Source organism: Xiphophorus couchianus, chromosome 10 (genome assembly GCF_001444195.1).
Source record: "Xiphophorus couchianus chromosome 10, X_couchianus-1.0, whole genome shotgun sequence".
Classification (NCBI taxonomy): Eukaryota; Metazoa; Chordata; class Actinopteri; order Cyprinodontiformes; family Poeciliidae; genus Xiphophorus; species Xiphophorus couchianus.
Window position 1 is genome coordinate 17713169 of NC_040237.1, and position 24681 is coordinate 17737849.

The following is a 24681-nucleotide window of genomic DNA, read 5'->3' on the forward strand; positions in this document are numbered from 1 at the left end:
CAGAGCTGTATGGATCCACTGCTTTTTCCTTCTTTTTTAAAAAATTGAGTTTGTGGTTGTTCAATGGCGTGAAAAATTCTCAATGGGTGTGAATACTTTTACAAGTACCCATTGATAAATGTTAGCATATTGATGCTCTGCTGCTTTAAGGGAGCCAAAGGATGAGAGTACTACGACCGTTTGGTATCCAGTAAATAACGAGGATGATGAGGCAGCCGGTGGCGCGCGCCGACTCATCCTTCTCGGGGAACGCGCTTTCATGGCACGAGCGCGCGCGAAGCGGTGTGCAGATGTGTCGCAGATTTTGTAAAGTCACTGAGTCCTGGGGAAGTCGCTCCAGATACACCGGCCTCTGAAAGTGGCAGCAAACCGAAGCGGCGACAGAGAAGAGGGAGCCGAGGCACGCGCCCTCAATAACAGTTACCGTTAGCTTAGTTTGTGAGGGAGAAGGACGGACGTTAGTTTGACAGTAAAATCCCCACGGAGGATTGGTGCGCGCGAGAGATGGAGCTCTCTGCCATTGGAGAGCAAGTGTTTGCCGTGGAATCAATTCTGAAGAAAAGACTCCGAAAGGTAAGGGTTCAAAAGTGGGACGTAAATTATTAATGACGTGTTTAGCAGCGGGGTAATGTCAGCGTGCGTTGCGGTGTCATGTGTTTATTTTGGGAGGGAGGATGCCACTTAATGCCTGAGATATTAGTAGCACAGTTGTCTTTTAACCTGGTCGGCTAATTAAGAGGCTTTTTAAGGGGGTCAGGTGTCCCTGAATCTAACAGTTGTAACTGCGCAGCATCTTCTGGCGTAAGCTGTTTGACTCATTAAGCCCTAGGAGGAAACATTCAGGCAAACTGTTATTATGGGCCTGTCTGCCTGCTGAGTGGGTCTCGTGCCATGTTGTTGACATTAACAGGTGCGTACCTAGAACTTAAGGGCTCTGGAGCACAAAAGAGGAACCTGAGAGACTCTGATTTCTGCTTTATTTCTGAGCATTGTACTGGATGTAGAGGTAAGCTTAAATGTGAGCACAGATTTAAATTGAGCACAATTAAAAATAAAAAAAATCTGCTTGTTATGACTAACACTGGACTTTAAACAAAATTTTACTCCACCCTATTAAAAAGTTACAGTTTTAAAGCTGGAAAAAATGATCTGCCGAACAATTACAGCAGTTTAAAGTCTGTATAAAGAGATCCTAAATGCGCAGGGATTTCTCTGGCTTCACTGGTAATGCCTGAGATCAAAACAATGCAGATTCAATGTGAGTGTTTGGGCATTTCTGGCCACATCAAGGTTAAGAGGGAGTTGCTGGCGCCACATTAAAGTAATATTGCAATAAAATCCGTGTTGTCGCTTATCCACCAAAACCTCTGCTACTTATTTTATGAATTCTAATTCATGTTTTGGGGAGTTTTTGTAAGAAATGCCAGACACTTCAAACATCACATTTAAAGAGCTGAAATTGTGACTGTAATTGAATGGTCATTTTAGCAAGTCTAGCCAGTTTAAGGCAAATCTGGAAAAAATAATGAGCAAAAATATTTTATTAAGATTTATTAGCAGTCAATTGGTGTATGTTTTTGCATAAATATATTTAGCTGGTTGTAAATTTTAGGAGTTCACAAGAGCCAACGGTCTGTGTTTCGATTTACAGACATCATTCACACTCTGTTGTTTAAATATAGAACCGTTGATGTTCATGGTGGTTTCATACAGTAACCAAACAACGAACACAACAGAGTTTCAGATGGCAGCTAGATGAGTAAGAGCTACGTTAAACTTATTTACCGATGTGCTCAATATTTATCAGACCAAATTATAATGATTATAATGCACCTTCATATCCTCATGGGATCCAGATGAAGTTTGGGAAAGTGGTGACTTCATCCACTGAGAATACTTTTAAGAGCCGAGAGGTCACAGCAGGATGACTTCACCAAGAGATGACGGACTCTGAGTGCTTCGGTTGGTATATTAATATTATTACGTTACGCGTCATGTGACGAAAGAGCGTCATCTCAATAACTCAATGTGGATCCAACAGAAGATCAAAAAATAAGACATTTCAAGTTGCTACAGGAAGAATCTTAAAAGTGAAAGTTGGGTGGAATATTCTGATCAGAAGTAAACCGGCTGTATTTCACTAAGCTTGCTGGCACCTTTCACTCGGTCTTTAACATGTTTCATGAACTGCAAAGCAATGATGCAGAGCTACCAAAGAATTATCATAAAAACAAGGCAGCTTTAAAAGCTGTGTTATTTTCTGCTCCTTTGATGCTGGTCTGGAACCTTTTCTCCACAGGGTAATGTGGAGTACCTGCTGAAGTGGAAAGGATGGCCTCCAAAGTGAGTATGTAGACATGGAATATTTCATCTAAAGAGAGCCTCAGCTTTATCTAAAAAAATCTAATCATGTGCACAACATGTGCACTAAAGTAACACAACTATATAGGATAGAATAAAAATATCCTATCTAGTTCCGCAGTGGGCAGCATGTTAAATGAGACAGGTGGAAAAATACTAGAGTGTACACTTTACAAAATAAGAAAAATAATACTGTAAAATTACAAAAAATGGCAAAATGATTTTAAAAATTGCAACTGAGGAGGGTAATTTTGAAAAAATGTGTAAGTTGTGCATAGAAAGCAGCAACAGACGTTTTACAGAAGATTTAAAGGACCACTGCAAATAACAACAAGGTGTAAACGCTGAGTTTGTTCCCAGAAGTTATAGCAACTGGCAATAACATTGTTGCTTTGATACCATTTTCAAGTACTATATCAATAATGGCATAATAATGCATACTCCCCCCTTCTCAAAGACCAATAAACTCTAATTTAGTTTTTAAAAAAGCAAACACTGGAACTGGAAGACCAAGAACAATAAATAAAATACAACAGAAACCATAAATAAAATGGATCATGATGTCTCTGTTAACAAAATTGACCTTCAAAGAAATATTAATCATCAGAATGAAAGTGATCTGGCTCAATTTAATTTATCCTGCGATTCATTGTTCTGCAACACAACAGCTTTATTCAGACTTGAGTTAAAGTTGGAGTTTGGAGTTTGAAAGCCATTTCATAAATTTCTCCCTCCCCCCCTAAAAATTGTCAAATTATGAAAATGTTCCTGTGGTTCCAAGAGTTTTGCAATGATATTAAAGAGTAGGGGTTTTTTTTCTCTAGAAAAAATTTAATATCAGCTTGTTAAATTTTAATACGGTGAAAATGGGAGATGCTCCAGAGATGCTGAATAAAAATAATAACATCCTCACTGATTTAAAGATATGGCATAAATTGATATTTCCAGTTGAATTTATTGCTGTTCTAACTCACCAGATGTTCTATTATCCCCTGTTTATTTCATTTGCGGTCGGAAGCTCAGTCTGATCAAACATTAAGCTGATATGGAAGTTCGCTCCAATCAATTATGCATGCATTCAGAGGCTTCTGTGAAGGATTTCCAAAACAATACTTTAGATGAGCTACTCTCTCAAACGGCGGCGCAGCTCACATCAAATTCAGACATATTCTGTTCGGTTTTAAGATTTAACATGTTTGGATTTCAGGGTTTGTTTTCTTTGTACAGTATGAAAAATGAAAATAAATTCCATGAATTTTAAAATAGTTTATAGAAGCAAACTCCTTTTCATTTTTTGACTAAGTTGTCTTTCAATCAAAACTTCTCATTTGGCTCAAGAAGATGGAGCTCAGATTAGCTTAGTTTGTTTTTTTTCAGTCTTTGTTTTAATGGGATGTGCTTTGATGAAGTTGGAGTCGCTTCATTTGCCAATTAGATGAAAAAGACAAAGAGAAATGGAGTTTATGGAAAAATGAATATCTCTTTCTTACAATGGCTCACAGGTACAGCACCTGGGAACCTGAGGAGCACATCCTGGACCGGCGCCTGGTGCAGGCGTTCGAGGACAAGTGAGACCCTCCTTCAAACGGAACACAAACAACATGAGCCAGTCTGACATTGCTCTGGTGTTGTCAGGTTTTTAGCATTTCTCATTTCTCACTGAGCTCTTCACAGTGGGAAAATTCAGATGTAGGTTCACACCAAAAGAAAAAGTATTTTAAAAAAAAAAAACCCAACAACAAAAAAAACCCCAACAAATTTCCGAATATTACACTGTAGACATGAGGTTGTATGTATGTCCGCAACGTAACGGTGTGAATTACCTAGACTGAAGCGTCTTGTGGTGCAACTATTCATTTATAGCTATCTGTTCCTGTCTATTTTTTGTGTGTTTTGGTTTCTTTTAATGTTTTGAAATGTAAAAGTGTAAAAAATAAATAACACACTGTACATTAAGGACAAGATTATAAATTAAACCTCCTGTGTAGTTATCAGAAATAGAATACTTTGATCCAATCAATGTGCAACTGATAAGGATCTATTTTAAAAAATGTACATAATGGACATTAAACAGACTATTTACAATTTATGAAAACAGAAAAAAAACCTGTGTGAATACAGCAGAAATTAGGCTTGAAATGGGTAAAATTGCTCAAATGAACAGCAGGGTGGTAAACACTTCTTGATTTTGTTGGGAGCAGCGATGGTTCTGGAGGCTAACAGCTTCTGGGGGGAAGGATCTATGTTATCGCTCCTTAGTGCACTTAGGATGCAGGCATGCTAGCGCGGAGCTTTGCTGACATTCATTTACAACACGAGGGACGACACAGCAAAACCACATTCAGAGAATCGAAATTCAGCTAACCCATTCCTTTTTTTGTTCACTTTCCCAGAGAAGAGAAAGACAGAGTCATTGGCCACAGGAGGAAAGGATCCAAGTCAAAACGACTCCTGCTGCAGGTAACGTGATCAACACATCTAGAAATCTCCAAAAACCTTTCAAGGCGCTTCCTTTTTTTCCACATGAAATCTGTCCACATGGCCCCCAAACTTTGGACACTCCTGCTCCTTTCTATAAGTTTCCATCAGCTTTGCAGCTTCCCTGTTGCTCTTGTAGAAAAACCTCGCCACATTATGATGCTGCCAAACCTTTTCTAGCTCATTTTATCATTTCAGAACACCGTTTACACCATGGATCTCCGCAGCGCTCACAAGATTCCCGCCAAGCCTCCTCCTCGCCTGCATCTCTCTCTGACGCGCTCCCTGGTTCCTGACGACGAGGAGGATGAGGATGGGGCCTGCGTTCCTTCTCGAACGCATCGAAAGAGCAAGCAGAGCAGACGACTTAGCTTAAACCTCCAGGGTCCCTCACAAGAGGCCTGGGAGGAGGAGGAAGAGGAGGAGAACAGTGCAGAGGATAGTGAACACAGAGAGGAAGAGGAGGCTGAGATGGGAGAAGGTGTTTTTAACGGTATGTGTGTCACTTGGTCAGAGAGTTTAATCCAACCAGTCTTGTCCCAGTTTGGCTTGTTTTCTGGGCATACGGCCAACGCCTTCCGTCATCCTGAGCTGATTATAGAACCAATCCTCCAGAGGCCCATTAAAGCTGCAAGATGTAACTTTTATAAAAATATATATGTTAAAACTGTCAGCATATTTTGGCAGAGTAATATGAGGCAGATAATCTGTGAAAAGAACGATCTCCTCACAAAGCTGTTATTGCTGTCTGAAGAAATTCACCGCTCCCAACCAAAAATCACAATCACACCAATCACAGCCAGGAGGAGGGGCTTAATGCTGTCAATCAACCTTGCTGCTAAATGTGCTACTGGTGGAGAAACATCTCATCATTTCAGCAAAACAGTTTATCCACCGTCATGCTGACTAGCCGTAGCATTCCTAACAGGCTTTGTTAGATTGACAGCGCTAAATCCCGCCTCCTGACTCTGATTGGTTATTTCTAGTTAGCGCTGGGAAAAGGGAGAGGAGCTCCATTTTTTCCCACAGATTTTCTGTCACGACACAGTGACAGTTTCGACAAGTATGTAAAAAAAATTACTTCATAAAAATTACATACTGCTGCTTTCAAGGCACGTTTTTCTATTCACATTCAAATAAAAACCTTCATTTATGAGATTTCCTCACGTTGCGTAGCTTTCACTGTTATCATATACTACATGTTAACTACAAATGATACAAAGAAACGAGTTTCATTCCTCTTCATTGACCCTTCACCTTTCCTTTAGGACACAGGGGCCCAGATAACTGGAGCACAGCAGTGGGGTCCGGCGGCTCAGACAAACTGTGGCGACCCATGGTGGCCCCAGGAGAGGTGACAGTCACAGACGTCACCCTCAATGCCCTCACAGTGACCTTCAGGGAGTCCAGAGCGGCCAGAGGATTCTTCCGGGACTGGGGCCTGGAGGTGTGGGAGCAGGTGGGTGATGGGGCCCCTCAGAGCTGCTGGAGGCACTGACTCTGACACGCTACTGGAGCCGCTCGGTTTATACGCACAGAGTCAGCAGTGCCTTACAAAAGTATTCACACCCCTTGCACTTGTCCACTTTTCATCATGTCACAACCGTAGACGTCGCTGTGTAATATGTGGATTTAATGAGACAGACCAACACACAGGGTAGATATAGAAAATCAAAAGAGAATGAGGTCTGGTTGTCAACATTTTTTACAATTAAAAGTCTAAATTTAAGTGTGGCATCCATTTTGAATTCCCTACAACAGCTCTAACAGTGTTGCCAGATTAGACGAGTTTCCTTTTTTGGGGCTGGATAGAGCAGCTTGTGGGGGTCTGTTAAAGTCAGAGCTGCTTCTCGCAACATTTGGCAGGTTTTTAGAAAGTGTTCAGAGGAAAACTCTGTAAATATAGCTGTCAGTGTGTAGCAGAAAAGCACTAAACATATAGAAATGCTGGGTCCTCGCTCTCATTTTGTCAGTTCATTTATTATGAAACGTAACATCACGTCATAATATGTGATATCGGTTCTGGTAGAAAACACTTTTCAGATTTTGACAAGTAAGAGTGTTAAACCGTGATTTACTTTTCCCTTCTCAATTATGCTCCACTCTGTGTTGGTCTCTCCTGTAAAATGGCAACAAAGCACAAGAGTTACGGTTTAAACATGACCAAAAGCTGGAAATCTTCAAAATGTATGAATATTTTTGCAATGTATGGTTGATCTGGTCACTTTAAGTGGAATACATCGGAGTTCAAACCCATCAAGTACTTGTAGCTGACAGGAAGGAAATGACACAAGCGCAGACAGCTGAGAGCAGCTGGTGATTGGCTTAAAGGTTTTCTTCATTCCAGTGAATCATAACATACATAAAAAAAAAACATTTTAAATAACACTTTTCTGTTTAAGCTGGTGGACAGTTATTTCCAGCAATAAAACCTCTTTACTGATGAAAACATACAGACTTCTTGACCAGATGAAATAGTTTTATTGTTTTTGCTCAATCCAGAAAACATTAGTTTCCAAAAGGGTTGCTTCATTTAGCTTGTGACATTTTCTTTCTGTCATGGAGGGTTCTCCATCCATCCATCCATCTCTCCACCCACCTATCCATCCATCCTTTTCTTTATCCCGTCGGGGTCAGGAGGGGTGCTGATGCCTATCTCCAGCTGTCAACACCCTGGACAGGATGCCAGTCCATCGTAGGGAGCGTTCTCCCACATCCACTAAGCAATGCAGATAAAACTGTTACCGTCATGCTGGTTGAGTTAACCAAGTTACCTAGAACGTGGAGGAAGAATCAGCTTTTGACAGAGAAATATGTAGTCAGAAGAGGGAATTTTAAAACAATGTTTTTGTATCTCCAGTGAACTGAGGACCTGCAGGGTCTAAATGTAACCCAACTACAGACTTGCGTTAGTTTTTCTTTCCCACACCATGGTTTCAGACTCTGACTCACTCTTACAGTAAAGTGTGTCAAATTTAACACCACAACAACCTCAAGGACCCATTAGCTATCTGATGCTAAAGTGGAGCTGATGAGGAGGAAAACTCATCAGCCAGCACCTAGCTAACGTTTTAACAGCTAGCTAGGAGCCATATTTGTATTTCTTTACATTTCTTTTCAACATACTTGATTAATTGAACATTTAATATCCAATCAACCTTATTTTGAAAGAATATTTTCTCACTTGAAATTGTGTAATTTATAGCAAAATATTCGCATAAAATGCAGCTATATTATATATAAGACGAGGAAATGCACTTTCTAACATATCAGAATGAATTGGAGCTCTGGTGACTAACTAGAAGGGATCTGGGTGAAGTAGAGGAGTCCTCTGCGCTTGTCAACACAGCCACTGGTTCCTCTCTTCCCTCTTCCACCGTTATCCTGGACCCAGACATGTTGTACATACTCCAAACTACCTAGTCTGGGTTTGTAGCGTTTCAAAGTCTACTGAGAGACGATTGGATCCGCCCGCATGCCTCTCTCCTCTCTCCTCTAGTGCAAAGACGCACAGCATAGTTTCTCTCAACCACCCAGCTCTGCGTCATGAAACCACAAAGCAGAAGCCACAAACGGACCAAACTCTGAAACCACATGGCAGAATGTATTATGGTGGTGTGTTAACACAGTCACACTGGTGTGTGTCCATCAGAGCTTGACCAGAAGTTTCATTACAGTTTCAAGAGTTTCAGAATCTCAACGTTACAACGATTGTGTAACGTTACCAGGCTGATGTATTTGATTTTATCTGCTGTTTGCAGGTTTAGATTTAAAAAAAAACACAAACAGAAACAATTCTGACCTTTATTCTACAAACAAAAATAAATAAAAAAACGTGCAAAAGTATTCACATTCCTTGAGGTTTTTCACGTTTTGTCACGTCACAACCACGATCTCCACCGTGTACTACTGAGGGGTTTATGTGCCAGACCCACACAGAATGGTGGGGCTGCGAATAACTATCACTTTAGTTATTGATTATTCTGATGATTGATCAATTAGTCTGACTAAACCATCGCTACATTAACCATTTAAGGATTTTTTCTACAATATCAAAAATGCATTGAAAGATGCAAATAAACAAATAATTCAGTTCCATTTCTAAATGAGAAGTTAAAAGTTTGATTGCTTAAAATGCATTCTTTTACATCATTTGGATGCATCTGCAGCAGAACAATATTTCTAACATTAACATGTGAAAAGCTCAGCTCATTTCTGCTTCCCTTAATATCAATACAGTGTAAAGCTGATCTGTTGACGAGTTTTTGGATTAAATGATTACTTAAAATGTGCTCAATGGATTTGATTTCAAAACACTTGGATCAGACAAAGCTAAGACTACGCTACTGGAGGAGTTCTGTGTAGAACATATTTATAGACAGAAACATTTTTTATCTTAAATGTAAAATGTATATATTTTTTAGCTTAATTACTGCTCTGAATATGTTGTTCTTTCAGCAATTGGCCTCTGCTCGAGTCTGTATGCTCTAGTTAACAATTAATCGATTAATAAATTAGTTGACAATTGTTACCGATTAATCGCTTCAGTCCTATGGAACTGTGTGCATTTGAAATCAGCCCCACTTACTTTGCTACCTATAAATAAACTCAGAAGGCACTTTGAGTTCACAGAGTCATGCATATGTGGAAATCGCTGCATGAACTCAGCTTCACAAGATTTGTTCCAGAACAATCTACGTATACACTACTTAGTGTTGGTCTATTGTATAAAAAACTATTAAAATACGCTGATGTTTATGAGTGTAATGTGACAAAGTGTTAAAGAGTTCCAGGGTTGTGAGGCGCTGCACATTTAACGACCCAGTAGCTTTAGCCAGACTCTGTGAACAAGATCTGAGGCCATGTCCTGATGATGATGATGATGATGATGATGATGGACTTTTTATCAGTGAAAATGAAAGTGCCTACCGCTGCACTGTTTGTTTCGATGTAACCGTGGCGCTTTTAAGAATAATATCTCTCCACATGACTATTTATTTATTTTTCTCCTCTCCACTGATGTAAGATAGAAACTGTTGCCTGGAGACCGCCTGGTTGGACCGTAAGCAGAAACACATTTTTCTATGTCATTTTTCTACATTGACCTGAATGTATATTGATTATGTATGGGTCCTGCATATAACTGCACATGATTGTTTTCTACAGTTTGTTAAAACCAAGATTCCATTTACAGAGTAGCTGTGCTGATGTGATAGAACAAGCGCCCCCTACAGGGCTTCATGTTGCCTCCTGTTGTCGCTTGCGCCGCATGTCCACCACCGAGCGCAGAAGCTAAGCACTGTACCGCGATGTGAATCCGCACATTACCTGCTCCAGTCTATCAAGTGCTGTCGTGTTTCGACTGCTTGTTGGGAAACATGAAAATAAATGTTGCACATGTTTACTATGACTTTGGCGGCCATCTTTTATCGAGGTGGAGCGAGTGAGCAGCTATACGTGAACTGAAATACCGAAATGGAAAAATCCACTGCATGTTCTTTGATGCACTTTCGAGTACGTTAACCAGCGAGGAGTTATAGGTACATGCAGTCATGAGACCCACTGATAAATAAATAACTTATCAGAGTTCATTTATGAATTTATTGGGAAGTTATTTACTTATCAGTAAGCAGCAAAAATGATCTTTGTGTTTCTCAAAAAGAAAAGCAACACGAAATTCTTTTGGAAATTTCAGTTACAAATACAAAATATTTCGACTTGTCAAGCTTAGAAATTTCCTACTTTTTTTTCTAGAACATTTCTGAGATTAATCTCAAAATTTCCTTGCTTTTTTTGGCAAAAATGTACTTTTTTCCACGACAAATACTCTGTTGAATTGAACAGCTCTTTGGTGTCATCTTCACTTCCACAGTCAGGAGCTCCAAACTAAGAGTCTGAGGTTGAAACGTCCCTTAAAAGTTTCCTAACTTTCACACAGTTGATGCATTAACTTGAAAAATGTCAATTTCTGTACTTTTCACCTAAATCAAAACTGCTTCAGCTTTTTAAAGAAACATTTAAGAAACAAAATGGTCAGACCGTAAAGGAAACAGGAAACTATTCTAGATCATGTTTTTCTATATTTGCATCGTATTTATGGATTTCTACATAAATTACTTATCTACCTGACAAACCGATTTGATAGATGTGGCAAAGAAGAAAGCAATTTTTTTTTTTCCAATAGTACAAACATACTTTATTGTACAATTAATTTATTGGCAAAAAAACAATCAGACCACCAAAATAACTTAAAAAAAATTGAGCAACAGTTATTTTTGCTTTCTCTCAGCAAGCACCAAAATTGTTAAGAGGAAGAAAAGGAGAAAAAAAAAGTGGTCAGCGATTCCATTTGAATACTAAACAAATTTAAATATCTTATTTCCAGTCTCTTTTTAGGAAAAGAAATTGACAAAAATTTGTTCAGTTGCCATTTGTTTGTACAGTGATTCAATATGTATACAACTTTATTCATGTACATAAAACATCTCATCAAAAGGATGGTAGAATGAACTCCACAGCCTCTCCAGGGCAAATCCAATAACTGTCTGCAGTGTCTTTTTCATCACCATAACACCTTTAATAGAAAACAAAACCTTTTTTTTATCTAATAATTCCTGTAGCTTCAAGTTTTATTTCCAAAAAAATTAAATTAAATAATATATCTATATATAAAAGACAGTTCATCCATGTTTTTTTTTCTTCTTATTTATAAAATAAGTCTCGAGATATATTGCAACCTGGTTTTGATGTGTTCCTTCCCCCATACCCAACAAGCCCGACTTTCAGAGAAAAACAAATAGTAAGCGTGTGAATATTGTGTCTTTAGTCCTCTCTGTAAAAAGCTAAACAACCAAATGTTCGGTCTTTCAGATCGATCCCTTGTTTTGGCTCCGTTTTGTGCAGGTTTACCGCGGAAGTTTTTGTTTTTTGTGTGTGTGTGTTTTTTTTTTATGTCTATAATAACGTGGGTGCGATAGCCCCTACCTCTCCAAAACCTTGTCAAAAAATACACTTAAAAAAAAGGCGCATTGGTGCTTGTGACCTACAACAACCCATACTGTACACTTTAGAAAAAAGAAAAAAAAGATTAATACTGTACAGTAGCTTAGGATCATTTGTCTTTTTGTTCCAGACAGCACATATTCCATGAAGAAGGGGGGGAAGAAAAGGGGCAAAAACATGTCGTTTGCACAGATTTGTTTTTAAATATGTACACTTGTTTTTAGACATTTCTTTACAAAGAAAAACAAGAAAATGTATCAAAGTCCACAATTTCCTATTTTTACAGTACTAACAAATCAAACCTTGCTGCTGCAAATGGGAAACAAAAGAGACAAAATAATTGAAAGGAAAACCGTTAAGGTAGAGGGCGAAGGCGGAACTTGCTCAATCTTTCATATGTCACAGAAAAACAGCGCTGGAAAATATTTACAACCTTATTGAGGAAAAGAAAAAAAAAGAACAAAAGAAAAACGGCAATATGCCTTTTTATTCCTCCACATTTTGTAGGGGATCGGTAAAAGGGACTGGAGGGATGCATATTCACAAAAAGGCTGAGAAGGGGGTGCAATCCGTCAGGTACATGTGGCCAAAATCTGCCAAAACACGGGAAATGTTTAACAAAAACCTGTAATAGAAACCCCTGATTCTCTCTCACACACAGATACCTACAAAATGAAACTCGCGCGCACACACACACACACACACAGATTTCCTCCCACCTGCTCAAAGTAAATAAATATCTGGAATTTGCTGCAGTCACGTACAAAGCTGTGTTCACCGTTCTGAAGAAGACCGCTGTAACGGAAGATATGTTCGTGTTCCTTTCACGATTTATCGACGGAACGAAAATACAAAATAATCAGACTGGAAAATACAATCATGACAGGGTGCTTCAGGGGAAAACAATATATATATATATATGTATATTTATAAAAAAGGTACATCACTCACTTTAATTTTTTTATAACCACATTTGAAATCTTAAAAATCTTCTTAAAAAGGCAAAATACTCAGTCCCCGAAAATATTGTCATATTTAAGGAAGAAATATCTCCACCAGAAACTCTACCCTTCTGCCTTTTTGTACACAGTTGGCAAAAATATATAGATATATATATATATTAACAGCAATAACTTACCATTGTTTTTAATTTATTCATTTATTGATTTCTAAGATTAAAGTCGCATCTCCCATAGGAAGGAAGCTTTAGTTCATATTTATATATCACAAAAATGTTTAAATAAAAAATAAAAACTTCTAAAAGCCCCGGCTCGCTGTATGGCAGTTTGTCGTCTGGGGCAACAAGTCAGAGCAAAAAGTGGAGGCGAGGCTACATGAGATTGTGGTTGAGCTCCTGGCTGTTGCTGCTGCCGTTGTTATTGTTTCCCCCCAGCATGTCCGGCTGCGTGCCTTGCCCTCCGTGAATCCCTGCCATCCCGCTCAGCTGTGACATGATGGAGTTCTGGTCACTGAACTGACTGGGATCCACGGAGCCCCCTGGTGGCTGCTGGGACAACGCTGGCTGTTGGACCTGTGGCGGTTGGGGTGGAGCCATGCTGGGGTGGTGCTGGGCGAGGTGGCCCGGGTGCGGCGACCCGCTCTGGGTCTGCGGGGAGATGCGGTGAGGCGAGGGCTGCGGCTGGGAGGAGGGCTGCATGCGCGGGGACGGGCTGGAGTGTGGCGGCTGCGACTGCGGCCGGGGGGAAGGCTGAGGGGAGCGGACCTGGCTGCCCAGTGAGCCTGCTGGGCCGAGGCCGCCTTGGCCCGGGATGTGGGGGGACTGGGCCATCTGGGGGCTCATGGGGCTGCTGTGCTGGGCGGGCGAGCCAGCCCCCAGGTGTGATGGCTGCAGCAGCCTCTGCTGGAAGTTCTGGTGAACCATGCCTTGGGACAGCTGTGGCACTCCGACTCCACCCTGCTGCTGCCCCGGCCCTGAGGTACCCTGTCCGGGCTGCAGGGGGGGCCCAGAACCCCCCCCACTCAGGTCAGGTCCTTGGTGACCACCCATAGGGTTCTGCTGCATCTGCACCTGATGCAGCCTCTGCTGCAGTGCAGCAGCTACTTGTGACATGGGGTACCCTTGCTGTCCCCCCTGTGGTCCTTGTTGCTGCTGCTGGACCCCCACAGCGCCCCCTGCAGGCTGCGGCTGAGAGGACGGAGGCATCCCTGCCTGTCCTTGTCCAGGTTGCATGAAGCTCTGCTGCACTTGCTGCTGTTGCTGGAACGGCCCATGGTTCGCCATTTGCTGCTGCTGTAGCTGCTGCTGCTGCTGCAGCTGCTGCTGCTGCAGCTGTTGCTGCTGCTGCTGTAGCTGTTGTTGCTGCTGTAGCTGTTGTTGCTGCTGCTGTAGCTGCTGCTGTTGCAGCTGTCTCCTCATTATCAACTCTCTGAACTGAGGATTCATATTTGCCAGGTTGCCTTGTTGTCCAGCTTGCATTGCTCCCTGTTGCTGCTGTTGCAGAGCAGCCATCTGCTGTTGCAACATGGGACGCTGCTGCTGCTGTTGCTGTTGTTGCTGCAACTGCTGCAGCTGAGCCATGGTGGGCATGTTGCCTCCCCCAGCTCCACCCTGAGCGATATTCATCCCCATCTGGTTAACGTTAACCTGTTGTTGCCCATCCAAGTTGCCAAGCGGGTTGGCTCCAGGTCCCCCTACATTGGGCAAGCCTCCAGCAGAGCCTGGGAACCTTACACCTCCAGGGGCCCCTGCTGGCGGCCCCCCAGGGCCTCCCTGAGAACCCTGGTACCGAGCCGTTCTCTGGCGAATGAAGGCAGCCATCAGAGTTGGGTTGGAGCGCAGGATGTTGAGGACTTGTTGCTGCTGCTGGGGTGAGGTTGGGGAGCGGAGGGTACGCAGAAGCTCCTGCACTGCTCCCTGGGGCAAGTTACCCGTTCCCCCTCCTTGCATCAGCCCAGGGGCCCCTGCTGCCCCTTCTGACACACCCAACACCTGCATCAAACCTCGGTTTCCTGCTTGGGTCTGCTGTGGATTCATTGGTGGCTGCTGCTGCTGAGTGATGGCAGCCTGCTGCTGGGGGGGCATAGACCCCATCATAGCTGTCCTTGTTTGTGGGTTCATGGTCGGCCCCCTAGGGCCCCCCCACTGCTGGTTTGTTGGCTGAAGTGGTTGTTGAATTTGAGAGGTCAGCTGGGATTGTGTGCCAGCTACCATCCCGTGTTGCTGCGATTCCAACATAGTCCTGCCAACCACTCCCTGAGTCTGGGGGGCCATGCCCTGGGCCCCAATGTGGGGCATTACCATCTGTGCCGGGCTGTTCTGGTGGTGGGGGTGTTGTGGGATCATGCCGCCCTGCCCCAAGCCACGAATCTGCGCCTGGGCCTGAGCCATCCGACTCTGGGTCTCTGCTAGTCGTTGGATCTTTAGGGCCGTCTCTACTGCGGCTAGTGGAGGCCCCTGCGGCTGGCTCTGTACAGACATGGACCCCTGCCCCTGGTTAGGCTGCTGTTGTTGCAAGGGTGGGGTGGCTGGACCCAACCCAGGTTTCCCTAGCGACTGATGGAGAGACACCGGCCCTGGTGGTCTGGGGTTGTACGGAGGTAAACCTCCAGGGTGTTGCAGCTGCTGCACGTTGGGCCCCTGCTGCTGCTGATTCACCATCTGCTGCTGAGGAGACATCATCATCCCTTCTGCCTGGAACTGTTGGTGGTGATGCTGAGGAGTCATCGCACCGCCTGGCTGCTGACCCGGAGTGACCATCCCGCCCATCTGAACTCCTGGTGGCTGAGGAAGCGGGGGCATGCTGCCCGGGGTGGGGGTCTGTGGGGTCGGAGGTTGCGTACCAACTGATGTCGGGGTGGCCGGACCGGTTGCTCCGTTGTTGCCACTGGGAGACGGCAGCCCATTCCCCCCAGGTGGGCCGCCCGGAGGGGCCTGGCCGACCCTCTGCATGCTGGCCATTCTCCTCCTCAGCATCTGGGCTTGCTGCAGCCGGTGCTGTAGCTGCTGCTGCCGCAGCTTGTGCTTGATGTTCAGGCAGAATGGCACTGGACACTTGTTCTCCTGACAGTGCTTGGCGTGGTAGCAGCACAATGCAATGAGCTGCTTGCAGATGGGGCAGCCGCCGTTGGTTTTCCTCTTGCAGCCTTTCGTGTGTTGGACGACCCGTTTCATCTTCTGGCAGGACGGCAGGGAGCAGTTGGCGTTGCGACACTGGCAGGCGTGGACCAGGGACTGGATGCAACGCTGGATGCTGAGGCGGCGCGAGTCTCCCGGGCTCTGGGTGGTGGCAGCGGCCTGGTTGCTGCTCTCATCGTCCAAGCCCAAGCCTAGCTTCTCCATCTTGTGCTCGTGGCCCTTAGTGTTGTAGCAGGTGATGCACAGGTCGTAATCCTGTAGCAAACGCCACAGACAGAACAATTAAGATGTAGAATGGGAAAGTTAGAATTTATCGACATTTTTTCATGGAGATATTTAATGCGTTCCCAGACTCGGATATAAAAAGAAAAGAATAGGTGACATTTAAACTATGTGGTAAGAGATAAAGTCTGGAAACAGAAATCTATGTCCACACTTGTCCAGTATACCTTCCAACTTCAACAGGTCCGACCCTCCACCCTGACACTCACCTCACAGACGGTGCAGTGGAAGCGGGTCTCCACATGGTGCTTGCACTCGTTGCACGTGTAAACAAAGCGGTCCTGGCTTTGGTTGTGCAACTCCACCAGCATGCACATGGAGCTCCACTTGGCCCTCCTCAATGAGCTGAATTCAAGGTGTTTGTCCCGGGCCAGTGTCAGAAACGCATCCCGACCGTCCATCAGGTCACATGCCATCAGGGGATCCGGGTCCACGATGGGGGGCAAGGCGTTCGCCATGGGACCCGCGATCAGCCGGATCACAAAGAACACCTGGCAGCAGGAAGAGATGAGGGATGGATGATTAGCAGTCTTTAAAAAAGCAAGACTAACAAAGGAGTTCACTTAAAGCGCCAATAATATTTTTTTTCAGATTTTTTCTGATTTGTCTCATTGAGAATTGGACCACAAACGCCAGACTGGTCTAATATTTAACAGTGATCAACAGGTACGATGGTCCGCGCTGCGTTTGCCTCCATACCTCTTTGTGTTTCTCCATCGTGGCGTAAAGTTTCTGTGACAGATCGTTGGAAACGTTGGGCATCCCTGGTTTCTTCTTATTTGAGCGACTCAAGCTGCTTTTGTTCTTGCTCGTCTTTTTGTTGTTCTTCTTCTTTGCGTTTTTGCTGTCGCCTTTTGCATCCTGCCCAAAGGAGAAAGAAAAAGGAGAAAACCGTGATTGTTTCATCGACGCGTTCTGGAACCAGTTCATGACTCCTCTTCCCAGAAACACAATCTGAATCAAAGAGAAGAGAGAAGTGACTCAGCCTTACATCAATGCTCTCATTAGAGGTACTGCTCTCCTCCTTCTTCCTCTCCTCCTCCTCCTGCTCCAGCTCCTTGATACTCTCCTCCAACACGTTGGGCCAAAAGTCGCCCTCAAAATAAGGCAGTTCCTTGGCACTGGTTAAACGATCCTCCGTCGCCTGCTTGAAAATATCCTTTGACACAAGAAACAAAGCAAAGTTAATGTTCTGCAAAATTGATTTTAATCTGACATGCTAAACATTGTCCGGTAAAACTTAGAGGAAAAGAAAAATAGAAACTAAAACAGGTTTTATTGGTGTGTACCTTGTAGTCGTGTACTATGCGCTCTGCTACGGCTTTGTCGAGCATCTTCTTGTACCACTCCTGCAGTCGCTTGGGCTTTGGGATCTTCTGATCCAGAGGATGGCAGTGGAAGATGTAGTCGTCGCCCTCGCTAGGCGGGCAAGCCCAGATGTGACCGGTGGTGTAACTGGGCAAAACAGAAACCCAACACAGGTCAAAACCAGTGGCTCCATACTCACGTCATTCCAAGCTGTCACACACTTAAAGCTTTAGATTTGAGAACGTTTTAGATATTGGAAGGGTAAAAAAAAAAAAAAGATTCTGATTGAATCAAAATCTATTGATGCTGATTTAGAAAATCTGAACTGAACTGAAGTGATTAGAGGCAAAAAGAGAGTTTAAAAAGTCAAGGCTGTTTGTTTTTTAATGACTTGGTGTTTATCTGTGTGTTTTATACCAATAAACTCACAAACCTAAACAATCAATGAAACTGAAATTTAGAACTTTTTATCTTTCAGGTTGGAAAGAAATGACAAAAAGTGATCAACTTACATTGTATTCTTTAAACTCTGTGTACCAACAACGTTTGCGTTCAAAGAAAAGGACATCCAAGAACTCATAAAGAAGTTCTACTTTGCGGCACTCACCCTAACTTCTTGACGTACTCCAAGTAGCTGATGAGGATTTCATGGTAAACTGCTGTTCTTAGGCAGCGAGGCCGAAAGAAGTGAACACTGTCCAGGTAGGAGATGTAGACTCGCCTGGGAGGAAACCATGATGAAGACTTGATTCAAACTCATTCACCTGATTTTAAGTCGGGTTAAAATCACAAGAGGTGGAAAAGGTGCGGCAAGGTGGGTTTCTGTACCTCTGGTTGGGCTGAGGGCAGTCGGAGCCGTACTCCTGAACATGCATACCAAAGAAGCAGACGTCCACACCGTCGATGTCCTCAAAGGCAAAAAGAGCTTTGGTCCTGTAAGGGAACGACTCGGACATCTCTCCACTGTCCACAAACCTGAGAGCAGAAACATCAGGAAATTATGACTGTGACACATAAACCAACGCATTCTGACGTAAAAAAAGCACCAAAGGTTAAGAAACATTGAGCAACATCCATGTATTTGCATTTAAGGCGACATCTTTTAGCTTAGAAACACTTCAGGAATCTGAAGGTTAACTTCTTCATTTTAGCAATCACTGTAAAACGACCTACAGTACCTGTAGATGACAAACCCATGTTCACAAGTCTTTTTGTTGTTTTTTTTACCTGGACTTCATCCCTGGTTTGACTTCCACCACTTTGTCAGAGACATGGACGACCCGGATGAAGACCTCTCCAGATTCAGGATAGGCCTGGCGCTTCAGGAAGTCGTTCACTCTCGACTCTAGGAAGGTTCCCAGCTTCGTCTGGGGCAACCCTGATGGGCAAACAGCAGAGAACAATAAAGAGAAGCGCCATCACTTCTAACTACAATGACACTAAAGGACCATTCTCCTCTCATTCATCATGTGTATGTAGACTGTTACCCAATATGCATCACCAGTTGACTGGAAGGTAAGAATGTAAGAGAAAAACCGCAATCTGGAGTCCATCTATTATTATTGTTGTTACAGCAAGGTCCCAACACATTTTTCATGTCAAAATTTCATGTTTTCCCCCTCAGATTTATTGCCCTGGTCCCTTTTAGTCATAATTTAAATAAATAAATAAGCTTTGCTACAAATTTATGGAGATATTTTTAGAATGATCCAGCTTTAAACATGGAATTTGGAAAACTGGAGCAGGAAATGGAAGGGCATACAGACAAAAAGAAGGATGAATGAAGCGATGGTGAAAGGATAGATGGATTGAAATATGATTGATAACCATCATCAGGATTGAAAAAGATGACTTCATGACGAACAAATGGATGGACAGACAGAAGGACCAATGGGCAAAAGGAAGAAAAAATTGATGAGCTACAAGACAAAATGTTGTAAGAATGAAGGGATGAATGATGGACAGATAGATGGACAAAATGATGGATGAATGGACCTTCAGACAATTAGTTATGGAATCAAGTTTGGAAATAGAAATATTATTTATATTCTTTCAGCTATTCAGACTTTGAAGATACTTAAATTCCAGACTTCTGTAAGATGTAAAGAAACTCTGTACTTAATAATAAAGTCTAATTAATTAATAATTAAATGAGCTTAATGCGCTGTTTGATAACTAGGACTAATTGGAATACATGTATGTATGATTGAACTGAAATTATTTTTTGTAAAGTCCCACAGGACGTCATTTTTTGTGAATTGATGGTGTATAAATGAACTGAACCGAGTTCCCTTCTGCCTCACCATAAATTTATACAGAGAGTTGGTTCACCATGAATGCATCACAACAGGAGCAACAACATCATGCATTACTCACGTTTGGCAGAATACTTGTTCTCTTTCCTCGTCTTGTTTGTCTTCTTTAAACAGCCGTCACAAACAAAACTACGAAGCACAGAGCAAGCAAAAAAAAAAAAACAGGTCAGGTAAAAATCAATAAAAGAAGCAATTCATAAACTAATTAGCTATTCCATAAGAAAACTATGTTGCTTACCCTGCTGGCCAGATTGTTTCATTGTGCAAAACGCAGATCTGATGCATCCTGCGTCCGCAGTCCATACATTCAACTAGCCTGGACAGAGAGACAGACATGTTAGGTTCAGGTCGCCATAGCGCCGTGGTGTCTAATGGCTCCAGACTTACAGCTCAGGGTCCAGTGTGTCGTTTTTCTTTTTTTCAAACTGATCCTTGTTTATGGACCTGAAATGAGAGCAGTGAGACAGGTTGAAACCTCAGCTATGGGGTCAGAACTGATTAAGATGCAGCAGAGACGCTCCGGAATGTTAGCAAGAAAAACAGAAATACTCACGTTTGCGGCTGGGTGGGGTCGTCGCCCAGGGAAACGGTCTCTCCCTGGATCTCGTTGAAGCACTTCTCACAGTAGTGGTACCTGTCAGCAACAAGCCCAAATTTTGGTGAACTACACCATTCCCCCACAGCACAGTCAACCACAGACAGCGCATGGGAGGGGGGCGGCCACCGAACAAGGCGGGGAGGACGACAGCAGGACGGGAGGGATTGGGAGAGGAGAAGCCAGTGTTGATGTCACAGTGAGTGGGAGAGAGGACAGGACAACGAGACGGAACAGGACGAGACGAACACCAAGGACAGCAGAGAGGCGAGGCAAAGCACAAATTAGCAATTTGGACATGAGAGGATGAGCAACAGGTAGCATCGCAGGTAACGAAGCAGGAGCAGAGTTAACAGCCGCTGTACAAGGGGAAGGTGTGGGCGGGGGGACATGTAGATTACACAGAACAACAGGGGAAGCACAGGAGACGGCTCAGCTCTTCATTCAAGCAGCTCATCTTAAAGTCGGTGCTTTTACAGTGAACTGGTTTACTTTGGTTAGCAAAGGTCAAAGGTGAAGGATGAAAATGAAGGTAGAGGCCAAGATGTTCAAATAATAGCTTTAAACTGCATCATTTCCTCTCTTGACTGGCAATGAACACACCAAAACTCAAAAATCCAATCTTTTAGTGTTCACTGAAAGTACCATATATTGCTACCAGATTGTGTTAACACTCTTCAGTGGGGATGTCGTTACTGAAGGAGGGCTCAAAGTTGGCTAGTTTCTGTATGTAATGATGTCAGAAGAAATAGAGATGTTATTTAAACTGAAGAGTTTGTTTTGCGACATGTTTTGCTCATAAGGGAGAAGGACTTTCAGCTCATAACAAAAAAATTTAACAGAATTCAGCAAGATTCTGTTTTATTTTCTTTAACCTTCAAATTCTGCCAATACTGTGAAATCTACCAAGTTCAATAACATGTTTTTTGGAAATTTCAAAGTAAGAGGAAAGATTTACATTTGAATACAAACTCTGATCACTGTTTTAGTGATGCTAGCCAAGCTAGCTGCATTAAACTGCAGACTGTTGACATTGTATAAAGTATAAATAGCAGCAGAAAAATTACAAATTTTCTCCACTTTGCTGCTTCACATTGGTAAACAGTAGCTGTGTTTTGGCCTGCTTCAATAAGCAATAAATCAATGAATCACTCAACTATTTCCATTTGAATGATTTATCATTTTTCTCTCTTTCTACCAAAAATTGGATGATAAAAGTCTTCAGTCTGCTTTGGTCTCAACAAGCCCTTTTTTTTTTGGAAGAACTATTTTGTTTACAGACACTTGATAATTCATTTTATTTATTGTTTGTGTTGTTTTGTTTATTTATTTTGTATATTTAAAATGCCTTACAGTTCCGGTGTTAAATGTTCATTAAAATTAAAAGTTTATTGCTCTTTGACAACGTATTCTTGCATTATTGTGCCGTTACCATCACATTACTTGAAAATGGTCTCAAAACAACAATATTATTGTTTATCCCACAACTCCTTTCTGCTGGTTATTGTTGTTAATTAATTATTAATTAACAATTATTCTTTGAGTTTTCAGAAAATCATAAAGAATGTGATCGTAGGACTGACTGTTAAAATGCCAGTGCGTCAAAAATCACAGGGAGGTTAATAGAAATGGAGAACATAAAGTGAAATGTTCAGGGAAACCATAAATCAAATCAACTTATACATAGAACACTCATGTAAATACATATAGTTGATTACTAGTAGTAATTTTACCAGTCAAAATACCTAGGTGAAACCCGACCCTGTGTTATTCAATAATCATCTCCTCTACATACCTGTTTTGGTAGCTGAAGTAAACGGCATCTCTGGGAATGGTGCACAGCTGCTTCCCGTAGCAGCACAGTGTCTGCGGAGAAAACTCCAGCTGATGGACACAAGACAAGGGGACAGGGGACATGTCAATCTGATGGCTCTCTACAACTTGAAGTTTAAAGGATAACGTCGTCGGGGATCAAGAAGACACCTTCAACTAAAAATGCTGTCATTTTAAGAAGCATTCAGCGAACGCACTCAGTAATAATAAGTAAAATAGGAAGAAGACTAATCCAAACATCAACTTTGAAAAGTCTGCCATTAGTGCCAACATGTCTAATATTAAGTCATTAAATGTAGACCATTCATCCAGGCTTTCCTCATACACACACTAAGTTTAGGTATTTGTCTTTAAAAACAAAAATAGAACCCCCCCAATAAAAAGTGAAACATGATACTGCAGTAGTATGGCCCTGACTAAAATTAGTTATGAACCAACGTCACAGGCGAAGCAGACTTCATTTTTGCATTTGAGAGCCGGATCAGGTTTCATTAGCGGAGGAAACGACTTGTCCACAGATTCACAGAAAACAAAAGCTTCTAAAACAATTAGGAAACTCAAAGGATATAAAGAAATGGATGAATGGTTAAATTAAACAATGTTTTGTATATGCAAGAACTGGTTGGTGTCACCGAGGTTTGACTGGGTATTTCAATTTATTCTGCTTATTTCCTGCCGTTTTTATTGTTTGTTTGTCCAAACTTTGTCTCCTTTCGCTTTTGTGTGACCAAACAGTCTAAACCTTTTGTCACATGGGACATGTGATTTCTGAGCCAAAAAATTACTTTTTTTTAAAAAGAACTAAAACGACAAAACAAACATAGTATATATATATATATATATATATATATATATATATATATATCCATCCATCCATCCATTTCCTGTTCACCCTTGTCCCCAATGGGGTCGGGAGGGTTGCTGGTGCCCAACTCCAGCTACGTTCCGGGCGAGAGGCGGGGTACACCCTGGACAGGTCGCCAGTCTGTCGCAGATATATATATATATATATATATATATATTTTTTTTTTTTATATATATCTTTTTATTGAACAGGCTCAACAACAAACTGAGCATACAACAATTTTAAAGAAACAAGAAGTCTGTTTTTTTGTTGTTTGTCTTGTTTTGTTTAAATCACTGTAGATCCAAACCTTAAAAGGGATTTTGCACATTATTGAAAGAAAAGCTTCCAGTTTGAAAATTCTTTTGGGCTTGGACAAAACATAAAAGAATAAATTCAGCTAATCCTCGGCAATAAAAGCAGAATTTGGGTCCCACTTTTATCAATCCAGGTGTAATCAATGAATAAAAAGAAGGTTTTCGTTCTCTAAAACCTTTTTCTAACTAAACGTCAGTTGACAGGTCTGGCCTAATTAACTATGGAATCAAAGAGAAAGCAAAAAGTGTTTGATAAAAGACAAATACTTTGCAATATTTCCTGCTGAAAGAAGAACTGTGTGCCTACACACCTTCCTGCCGCAGCAGTAGCCCAGGCCCTGCATGACGGGGTCGATCTCCTGCTCGAACACCTCGGCCAGCTTGGAGCAGTACTTGTAGACGCGGGACGTTTTGCGGTTGTACAGCCAGGCGTTGTTGAACATCAGCCAGATGTCGTCCACGTACTGCCACGGGTCCTGGTACTGACCTGCAGCGACACAAACGCCACAAAGACAGAGCCAAACCCCGGCTGGTCAGATAGTGCCTGATCACTGATAGATCCAGAGGTTTAAATGAATCTGTGGTTAGTAGAAGAACTTTACATTAAAATATAAAGGGAGGGGATCACTTATTGGTTAAGTAACTTTGACGTTTTGCCGTCACTTGATGGGACATGCTGAGTCGTGCATTAGTCATGAATTTTTTCCACCGTTTGTCACATTACAGCCTCAAACCTTAGTGCATTTTATGTGACAGACCAACACAAAATATCTCATAAAAAATATCTCAACAGCAGTTTTATTTTTTTTTTCTCTAAAATATCAACAAATAAATGTGGTATGGATTAGTTTTCAGTCCACCTGATTTAGCTCTGGACTTTAATTAGGCCATTCTAACACTTGACAATGCTTTGTTCCAAACCATTCCTATGGGCATTAACTGTATGCTCTGGTCACCATCCACCAGTCGGGAGCTCCATTTACTGACCAACATCTGACTACACAAAACTTTATTTAGGGGTACCAGAGCAGAGGGGGGTGAAAGTTGTTGAATATTTTAAAAGGAGGATCAGATTTTCCGTCTTACTTCACAGTTCTCCGAGGCAACTTGCATCGGTTTATCACTTCAAATCCAAGTAAAATAGAGATGTGTATAATTTTCACGGTGTGGAAAACGCAGGCAGAATTAAGTAAACAAAATGGAATCCACAATATTCATGTTCAGTGGATGCGAACGTGGAAGCTAAGCGT

General features: G+C 42.2%; 2 protein-coding genes across 6 annotated transcripts in view; one reads left to right on the forward strand and one right to left on the reverse strand.

The window, feature by feature from the left end:
• Positions 1–225: 225 nt before the first annotated feature.
• cbx7b (chromobox homolog 7b) lies at positions 226–10249 on the forward strand. Its single transcript, XM_028029237.1, has 6 exons — positions 226–573; positions 2300–2343; positions 3864–3929; positions 4755–4821; positions 5038–5332; positions 6108–10249. Exons 1-6 carry the CDS (start codon positions 505–507, stop codon positions 6335–6337), a joined length of 771 nt encoding a protein of 256 aa, XP_027885038.1. The 5' UTR covers positions 226–504; the 3' UTR covers positions 6338–10249.
• A 1433-nt stretch (positions 10250–11682) lies between these two features.
• ep300a (EP300 lysine acetyltransferase a) overlaps positions 11683–24681 on the reverse strand; it is a 31458-nt gene continuing 18459 nt past the window's right edge. For 3 of the 5 annotated variants that reach the window (XM_028029233.1, XM_028029234.1, XM_028029232.1), the window contains exons 18-31: positions 23743–23918; positions 22233–22321; positions 20396–20506; positions 20230–20286; positions 20081–20158; positions 19904–19971; positions 18755–18905; positions 18356–18502; positions 18135–18248; positions 17509–17674; positions 17211–17378; positions 16919–17080; positions 16429–16710; positions 11683–16192 (exon numbers count right to left, since the gene is read on the reverse strand). In XM_028029233.1, the coding sequence (XP_027885034.1) occupies positions 13172–16192; positions 16429–16710; positions 16919–17080; positions 17211–17378; positions 17509–17674; positions 18135–18248; positions 18356–18502; positions 18755–18905; positions 19904–19971; positions 20081–20158; positions 20230–20286; positions 20396–20506; positions 22233–22321; positions 23743–23918 (4790 nt within the window). In that variant the 3' untranslated portion in view covers positions 11683–13171. The remainder of the gene's footprint in view (positions 16193–16428; positions 16711–16918; positions 17081–17210; positions 17379–17508; positions 17675–18134; positions 18249–18355; positions 18503–18754; positions 18906–19903; positions 19972–20080; positions 20159–20229; positions 20287–20395; positions 20507–22232; positions 22322–23742; positions 23919–24681) is intronic. The other 2 variants (XM_028029236.1, XM_028029235.1) reach the window with 1 other exon arrangement.